General features: G+C 39.7%; 1 protein-coding gene across 1 annotated transcript; it reads right to left on the reverse strand.

Moving 5' to 3' along the window:
- Nucleotides 1-2,001: 2,001 nt before the first annotated feature.
- Nucleotides 2,002-3,853, reverse strand: LOC140679557 (uncharacterized). Its single transcript, XM_072915148.1, has 8 exons — nucleotides 3,833-3,853; nucleotides 3,536-3,726; nucleotides 3,219-3,336; nucleotides 2,974-3,065; nucleotides 2,787-2,864; nucleotides 2,623-2,697; nucleotides 2,388-2,525; nucleotides 2,002-2,219 (listed from the first exon to the last, which is right to left on the reverse strand). The coding sequence occupies exons 2-7, from the start codon at nucleotides 3,723-3,725 to the stop codon at nucleotides 2,458-2,460; spliced, it is 621 nt and encodes a 206-aa protein (XP_072771249.1). The 5' UTR covers nucleotide 3,726; nucleotides 3,833-3,853; the 3' UTR covers nucleotides 2,002-2,219; nucleotides 2,388-2,457.
- Nucleotides 3,854-9,263: the final 5,410 nt, after the last annotated feature.

Raw genomic sequence — 9,263 nt, forward strand, 5'->3', positions numbered from 1 at the left:
CTCACCCACAGAGCAAAAAGACGGGGGATCCGCCGCGGAGCTATCACGCTTTCCGGAACGGACCCGCGAAACGGACCCGTATCGGCGTCCACTTGCTCTCAGGATTACATCCGCCACGTAGGCGTGGCGCGGACCCGCCGTGGCGCCGAGCTGGATCCGCTCCGCATCCATGATCAAAACCTAAGCTCCGGGGCGCACCAGCAACGGACTCATAAAAACCCTGGCTCATCTGGCCGTTTTGGACCCGTTTATCTCATTTTCAAAATCCCTTCTGTTCTTGCTGTAGGATAAAATAGGAAACTAAAAAAATTCACTAGGCGTTACTACAGCAATATAGGCTTACATATGCAAGGCCTTGTATTTTTAAACTAACATTGTCAATAGGCAGAAACAGAAAACGGTCAATTCACTCTATAAAGTAAAATATATAAATAGTAAATATACATATTTAATCTATTAGGCTACAACTTCAATGAAATGCTGCTCTATGCACAGCTAACATCAGAAAATGAACTGGTGAATGACAAGAAGTTCAATAAAACATTTTTTATTTATACATTTCTATTCATCCTGAGGAGGTGGAGGCGGGACTCGTCTCCTCGTTGCCCGATCCCCCGCCAGGTTGAACCACCTGATGGCGTGTTTGGTGACCTCAGCGTCCGTGGCTAACCTTGTCACCTGATTTTTTTTCACAGCACCTGTAATCAAACAAGATTACAACACAGATATGTTTATGGTATGTAGCATCCAAATCCAAGTATGCTTACACAATACAAAATATGTGATAAGTATTAAGGAGATTACATTTGAAAAAGAAACATGACTTAAAGTTACTGGAGGTGGTTAAAATAAGGTGCATAAATTATGAATTTGTGATCAGAGTATAGGTGTGCAAGATATCCAAAAGGTTCAAACAATATCGTTATTTGGTTCCTTGATCAGAGTACTGTATGTGGATAAATCTGTGTGGTTTTGTCATGTTTGTTTGATTCTGTTGGATGATGGCGGCGGGAGGGGGCATAAATAAATATCCATAACCCAACTTTGGGAAGTTGACATTGTTTTCTTATATTTGTACTATAATTCTATGTTTGTATTCGTGTAGGCCAGGGTGTCCAAAGTGTGGCCCGGGGGCCATTTGCGGCCCGCAGGTCATTTTTTAACGGCCCCACAGCACATTTTTAAAACATACGATTGAAATAAATAAAAAACATTAAAAGTGGTATTTAAAGAGCAAACGGGTGAAATGTAACAAGAAAATGTAGCAATGTTTACTCTAATCACACAAAGCTGCCATGTAGGCTGTTTCTTTGAAAAATAATAATGAATCAAAATCAATGTCATTATGAATTTTTGACCTATTCAAGGCTCAATAAAGATGTCGACAAACATCAGTTGAAGTGTTACGTTAATCTGACCAAGAGAATAAGTTTGGGAGCAGCTACAGGTATGATGGTTGCTACGATTTTTAAGGCTGCCCCCACTATTGACTTTGAACGTATGTAATATTACTTTGAATTATATACTTACTGAAAAGCAAGGTCTTTGTTGCCATCCTGCTAAAGGCCTTTGTTGTTGACGCCCTTCCAATTTATCTGATGTGAAACCTCCTCTGTGAACATCCTGCCCAGGATGTTCCAGGTCACCCGCTTCACATCGTGGCCTCCAATGGTGGCCAAAGAAGAAATCTAAAAGGCAAAGACATCTCTTTAAACAAACAGGTAAACATTTTTAAGCTTAAGTTGGATTTCAAATGTTTTTGTTCCTGTTGAAAGCGTCCAGAAATGCAAAAAAACAGAACCTGTTCTCTTGGCTCATGGACCTATGCTAACACGATGTCAAACCAGGCCGATTGTGGCTCACTGACATAATCTTATCACTGGGAAAAGGTGGTTCAGGACAGGCCTGGTTGTCAGCGCTGATTCAATTGAATATTTGCATAGTCATGGACAATCAATAAACCTATTGGCACCATTCATATTAAGTAAGAAACTTCACCACTCTTTGTCGAGCTGGGCCATTTGATGGGTCATTTAAAAATGCCTCAAATGACTCCACTGCCTCCAACCGTGTCAGTGGAAACTGGATATTGGCCGGCATTTCAACTTCTGGCCCCGGGTTCGAGGTCAACCTGCTTGTTAAGAAGTTTACCTTCGCCATCAGCTGGTCTTGGGTGTGTTTAATATTTTCCAGCAGGCTAAGGATGTGGACCTCAGCCGCTGTTGACAAACAGCAGTATAAAATTAACATGTTTCAGTGTTTATCCTCATTACTGACAAAAGTTATTGACAAAGTTTGAAGAAAATATGTGATTGCTTGTGAATTTGAATTTTTTCCAAAATTTGTGGCACAGAATGACCATCCGGTATTTGTCAGTTATTGCTCACCAGAGCAGGAAATGTTGTCAGCCATTCTCCCCCCTCGCCATGTTGGCCTGTAGGCCAGGCAGGATCCAGGCTACTGTGTCTGCCACATGTTGAGAGGTGGTGCGGGGGGTGGAGGGAGTCGAGGAGGGACTGCCGTTCCTAGTGAGGTGGGCATTGTGAGAGTCATCAGTTAACCATGACTGATTATACCCAAGGGGCCTATCTATTCACTAATATTTCAGAGATCAGTCCCTACCTTGTGTAACTCTCTGCATGTTTAATGCAGGTGCTGGTGAGGGCATATGAGTACGTCCTTCCCCATGGTGAGGTGCTATGGGAGATAAATTGGTATTAAATGGTTGTGATCTGTTAGCCATGGTTACTGGATGCTGAGATATTATTTCGGGGATCAGTCTTTACCTAGAAAGTTATCTCCAGTTGAGGAGTCGAGTTGACAGGTACTCACGACTCTTGCTGGCACTCGGCGAGACGGTGGAGCTGGGAGAAGGGATACAAGGAAAGGGGAATATCTTTAGCACTAAGAATGTTAACCATATCTTTATTAATGTGGTGGTTTCGTTTTGGATGTTAAGAGATTATTCCTTACTCTGCCTGTGCAATTGGCTTGCCGACCCCAGAGATGCGAGGTCACTATTTCCCGGGTCTTCTTCGCTATCATCCGAGTCCCCGAGACGATGGCTGTTGGGTAACCATATCATTAGGATTATTGCAATACCAAAATTGCCAAATATACATATAGTACAAGCATCTCTGGTCTATTTTTGAATGCTACCGGAAATAACCTTCCTGTTACTGTTGAAACATGACAAATACAAGACGTAACACACTTACACTGGCTTCCTGCTCCTTTTTTCTGGCAGCTCCTCATTCTCTGCCTCAGATTGCAGGTCTGAGGTGTGGCAGCCCTTTCCATATTGCTGCATTATTTTTAATGTGTCTTTGTAGTTGTCTAAAATTGAATATGTTAAAATGAACATGAGTTTCAAATTAGCTGTAGAGCTGAACAGAATATTATTATTATTGATGATGTATCAGGTCTCTCTCTTACAAGAGACCTGGTCAGAACATAGACAGAATAGGTTATTCCAAGCAGAAAGAGAAGCAACTATGACGTTATTTTTAAACAAGAAATTTATGAATTTGCATACCACAAGTTCGGACAACAGAAACGTCAAATCTTGGCCAGTTTGACTCATGCTGCTCCTCATTTAAAGCGGCCCTTTTAATTCTGTCGGTGTTTTTATAGTTGGGCCAGAAAACCATCCCATCAACATACCATCCACTTGGGACAACCGCAATGTCCCCTTTCATTATAAATTTTATCAGATGAAAAGGCATCCTTAATGTAGAAAGAAAGAAAAGGGGTATTTATTCATCGTCAAAGGATCAACGTGGACAAACGCATGCACAGGTGTTAGTGTATACAAATAAGCAAGTAATTTTACCTGAATGGTGCCCCAAGGTGGTAAGAACTATAAGAAAGGTAAAAGTACAGGTCATAATAGTCAGAACTTCAGCTCAATCGTAAAGTAGGGTTTGAAATTATGGGTGTAGTGTATACATGGAATAATACCAACTTTTGTGTAATACTTACAGCTATTCTTCATCCAGAGTACTGGAAGTCATAGAAGTCGGTAGTCAACTATAGTATTAGAGTTTGTAACTTGAACTGATTGTTTAAACTGATTAATTGAACCGATTTGAACTCCTGATTGTTTTAATTGATTTGAACTCAAACTTTTTTTGTTTCATTAATGGAGGAGGGGTATGGCCACGAAACCATCCCTGTACGGCAAGGCTACACATTTCTGTCGCAGCGCTGACACCTCAACCAACTTCAGCTCATCAGATGGATCATTTACAGAAAATATGTTCATTCTGTCAGAGTTGAAGGGGTAGGTATAGAATGGAGACTGCCGGGAAAATTCTGTGTAAATAGCGTACACACCATTATCATTTTTGATAATGTTTTTGATAAGGCAGACTTTATCCACCACCAGAAACATGTTGTCCCCTGTTGATAATTTGACGGTCCACCTTTCACATTGCATTTCCCCATATTGTGCATGAACTTCCAGGCCAACAACAATTGGGCCCACAAAATGCTCCCTTTTCAGTGACATGTCTGCATCAGCATCTGATTTGGTAGCTGTAACCTCCGAAAGGCGCCAAATGAGCTGAGGTAGAGGGAACTCAGGTTTTCTAATTAGTTTTTTTATTTTCCCAAGGTGATTCTCATATGGGAACGCTGAAAAGGAGTCCAGACAGCCATGCCTCTTCACCTCGTCTGCCAGGTGGACCAGACAGTGGACATTGTACACAATCTGGTCTGTCCCATAAAGCTCACCAAAATGGTTGACAAAAGATTTTAGCATTTGTCCAGCATAGTCAGCAAGGTTGAGATGTTCAGGGCTTACCAACATGGATATAGCAGTTGACAGGAGCATGAAATTACAGTACATGTTCCGGTCCAGGAATCCTGCCAGTACCACAGGGCCAGTGTACAGTAAGAACTGTCGGAATTCAGTTGCCTTCCAACGGTCCAACTCCCTAAGCGACTGTGGTCTCCTGGCAAACTCAATTGGCACGTGGGGCCTCATGGACTGGAGTTTGCCTGACATCCTGTCTGCTATTAATGCCGGCAGTCTTACGGTTAACGGACCTCGGAGCCAAGTTAGGAGCAGTTTCCTTACAATGCCCAAACACACTAAATGCATATAATCTAAGGGAAACTGCGTTACCATGCCAACCTAGACGCGTTCAAATGGATGTGGCCCTTCGTGGTGATGTAATTCATCAACCTTCAGGTTAAATGAGATGTCAGTTCTAAGGGGGTGCTCTGGTCCAGGGAACGACATACGCCGGTTGTGGTATTGCCCTGGGTGTAGGCACTTATCGCACCCATGGTAAGCATTGTGGGCTTTAGTATTTTTCACAAAGGCCCGTGCAGGGGTATCACAGATTACTGTGTGAAGCTCAATTTTAAGATTCTTATCTTCAAAGCAAAACCCAGCCTCTAGCTCATGTAGTTCTGTGACAAAATCAGATAAGAACTCTGTGGCCGAACTAGGTTTTTTTGGTCCACAGTACGCCCCAATGACAACGGGTTCCTTCATGGGGACGGTAACCAGTAGGCAAAGGATGTGCCACAGCTGTACAGTGGAACTTTTAAATAAAGGAAGTCCATCTATATTAATCTGCAGCCCCAATGTCATGCCCTCTGCCAATGTTTCGACATATTTACTTAGAGTGGCCTTCAAGGAGGAAAGGATGCCAAAGTGATGGTAGTTCCCCCCAGCCTTCTCCTGAATAGAATATTGGACTTTTGTTTTCAGAAGGGTCCTTCCATCCTTTGGCAGATTGGGATGGGTTAGATGGAGTATACTCAACAGTGCAGTTAGGGCAACCATGGAAATGCCAAAACTCACTGCCCAGTTGGCAATGTTATTAGAAAGTGATGTTGGGTCATCATTTTCAGAATCCGAACCTGATGTCCCATCCCCATCACTTTCATCCCAATACACGTCATCTAAATCTGCCTCCAATTCCATGGGCAACGTTAAATTGATTCGGCCCCATGAATATGCCAAGAGCTGCTAGAAAAATGTGTAAGCAACATTACATTTTAACAAACCAGAAAGTATCTTACTTGATTAAGCAAACGTAGCAGGAGCAATTGCAGGCAAAAATCCAGGCAATAGATGATGCTGCAAAACACACAAAATAGAAGATGGGACCAAGTTCCATATAGTCGCATAAGAAATTATGAACAGGCGCAAAATACATTAGTTGTCTGAACCGACGCAAACAGTGGTTAAAATATTTAATTTCGAATTCATTAATTTTAATTATAAAGATTGCAGATAGACACTTTACATTATATATGTAACAGTCACTGTTCTGCGTTGTGTCTTTTTTAGTGATGCACACAGGAGTTGAGTCGTGGAGGATTTATTCACCTTTTCTTTTTATATAGATCAAGAAAAATGATCCTTAATATGTGCAGCAATTTATACCACTGACATCACCTCATTTTATATTTTTTTCTACAATTAACTATGCCAAAAAAACTCATAACAGACATACCTTTTTTTTTTTAATGGAAACAAACAGGGCGTCACATAGCTAGTCCACAGTAAACAGGATCTCGAGCTCCACTAAAGAATAAAGAAAGAAAAAATACACTAATATTAATACCACAGGATACATATATATAAATATACATTTAGGCCTCCACTTAGGCTTGATCCCAGCCTAATTCTAGGCTGGGATCTATCACAATTATCATACTGTAAACATGGTAAGCTAACTTCATTAAAATTAATAGTCCTTTCAATAGCATGGAATTACAATTCAAATGTAGTTTTTTTGTAAGCCTTTCAAAATAATTCAAAATATGAAAAATTAATGAAAATTAATTTAAGCCATCAGACACTTGAAAAGTGGCACATCACATCTCTAATGTAATCATTTTAACTTTTCAACAGAAATAGCTCTGCAAAAATATTAAGGACATACTTCTGTATTTTGGTAGTTATGCTGTCAACATTTAACAAGATTTCTTCAACTTGGACTTGAAAGCATAAATAGTATAAACACTTTTAACAGTATAACAGTACTAAACAATTCCAATAGATAACATTGGTGTCACTACCTTTTTGTTTGCTCAATTATTGCCTCCGTAAATAAAACTTCGGCATTCATCACATCCAAAGAATCTGTTTGGGCGACGAAAAACGTTGAAAGTTTTCCACTTGTATCGCTAGCAACGGCAATAGACTTGTGTTTTTTTGTCCCAACGTGGTCTTTTACATCGCTAATTCCTCCGTGTCCGATCGAAAAACCTTGTCTGCACAAGGTGCAATTCGCGTAGTTTTCACCCTTTTTGGAACGGATAATTATTCCCGGATAGGCTTTTGAATATTCTTCACGGAATGACTGCAGTTTTCTTTTCGGTTTAAGACTCGTATGCGATTTTTCTCCGGCTGATTCTATGATCGTTCGCTCGTTTGGAAACAATGGCAACTGGTGCCTGGTGCTTGGCAGCGGTGCTATAAATAGCCTCGCGCATGGCATTCGGAATGGCTCGATAGGAAGTTACGGGAAGCAGTGTCGATTGTCATTGTTGTTACGCGATTTCGTGAATAAAACTTAAAAAAAATATTTTTTTTTTAATTAATGAAAAACCGTATTTTTTATCACTGCAACCGTAACCCGGAATAGGTTGATGAAAACCGTACTAATTACGGGAAAACCGGAGTAGTTGGCAGGTATGTATTTGAGATTTAATAATTGGAGCCTTAAAAAGGTCAACTCATAACACCATTGATTTTAAGTCATTATTATTTTTTGAGCGATGACACTTATAAACAAATCACCCAAAAATTATTGGGGAACCAAAAGGGTCCTACACCCAAAAATTATTGGGGAACCAAAAGGGTCCTACTCATTAAAGTGTTAAAAGAATAAATTATATATTTTTTTTACTGTTTAATTTTAACACAATAATCTCGAGATCAACTTCAGATCTATCTGTCAATTATAAGTTGTATTGTTGTTTATGTTTTTTGTTTGTTCGTTTTAGGCCCTTTAAAAATAAAAAAACAGCTCAATTTTTTATATGGCAAACAAAATATGCAACATTTACCCCCCAAAGAAATCTCAAAGTGCATTATTTAATGTGACGTAATTTGAGCCTTGGATAGGTCAATAATTCATAATAACATTGATTTTGATTCATTATTTTTTAAAGAAAGAAACAGCCTGCATTGCAGCTTTGTGGTACTAGAGTAAACATTGCAACATTTTATTGTTACATTTCACCTGTTTGGTCATTCATACCCCTTTTTATGTTTTTATTTTATTTTATTTTTTTAATAATCGTATTTTAAAATGGGCCGCGGGGCCGTTAAGAAAAATGACCTGCGGGCCGCAAATGGCCCCCGGGCCGCACTTTGGACACCCATGCATTAAAGTGTTAAAAAATTCATTCTACAATTTTTTTACTGTTTACTTTTAACACAATAATCTCGAGATCAACTTCAGATCTATCTGTCAATTATAAATTGGGTTCCCTCCGGGTACTCCGGCTTCCTCCCACCTCCAAAGACATGCACCTGGGGATAGGTTGATTGGCAACACTAAATTGGCCCTAGTGTGTGAATGTGAGTGTGAATGTTGTCTGTCTATCTGTGTTGGCCCTGCGATGAGGTGGCGACTTGTCCAGGGTGTACCCCGCCTTCCGCCCGATTGTAGCTGAGATAGGCTCCAGCGCCCCCCGCGACCCCAAAAGGGAATAAGCGGTAGAAAATGGATGGATGGATGTTTTTGGCCTTTTAAAAATAAAAAAACAGCTACATTTTTTATATGGCAAACACAAAATATGCAACATTTACCCCCAAAAAAATCTCAAAGTGCAATATTTAATGTGACGTAATTGGAGCCTTGGATAAGTCAATAATTCATAATAACATTGATTTTGATTCATTATTTTTTAAAGAAAGAAACAGCCTGCATTGCAGCTTTATGTTACTAGAGTAAACATTGCAACATTTTATTGTTACATTTCACCTGTTTGGTCTTTCATACCACTTTTTATGTTTTAATTTTTAATTTTTTAGTTTTTTATAATCGTATTTTAAAATGGGCCGTTAAGAAAAATGACCTGCGGGCCGCAAATGGCCCCCGGGCCGCACTTTGGACACCAATGCATTAAAGTGTTAAAAAATAAATTATACCATTTTTTTACTGTTTACTTTTAACACAATAATCTCGAGATCAACTTCAGATCTATCTGTCAATTATAAGTTTTATTGTTGTTTATGTTTTTTGTTTGTTCGTTTTAGGCCCTTTAAAAATAAAAAAAACAGCTAAATT

The sequence above is a fragment of the Nerophis lumbriciformis genome, linkage group LG18 (assembly GCF_033978685.3).
Source record: "Nerophis lumbriciformis linkage group LG18, RoL_Nlum_v2.1, whole genome shotgun sequence".
Taxonomy (NCBI): Eukaryota; Metazoa; Chordata; class Actinopteri; order Syngnathiformes; family Syngnathidae; genus Nerophis; species Nerophis lumbriciformis.

Coding starts and splice junctions, on each gene's coding strand:
- LOC140679557 (XM_072915148.1), bottom strand. CDS start 3,725: ATGCCTTTTCATCTGATAAAATTTATAATGAAAGGGGACATTGCGGTT. Junction 2,865..2,973: donor AAGCCAATTGCACAGGCAGA/GTAAGGAATAAT, acceptor CCCTTCTCCCAG/CTCCACCGTCTCGCCGAGTG. Junction 2,698..2,786: donor AACTGGAGATAACTTTCTAG/GTAAAGACTGAT, acceptor TATCTCCCATAG/CACCTCACCATGGGGAAGGA.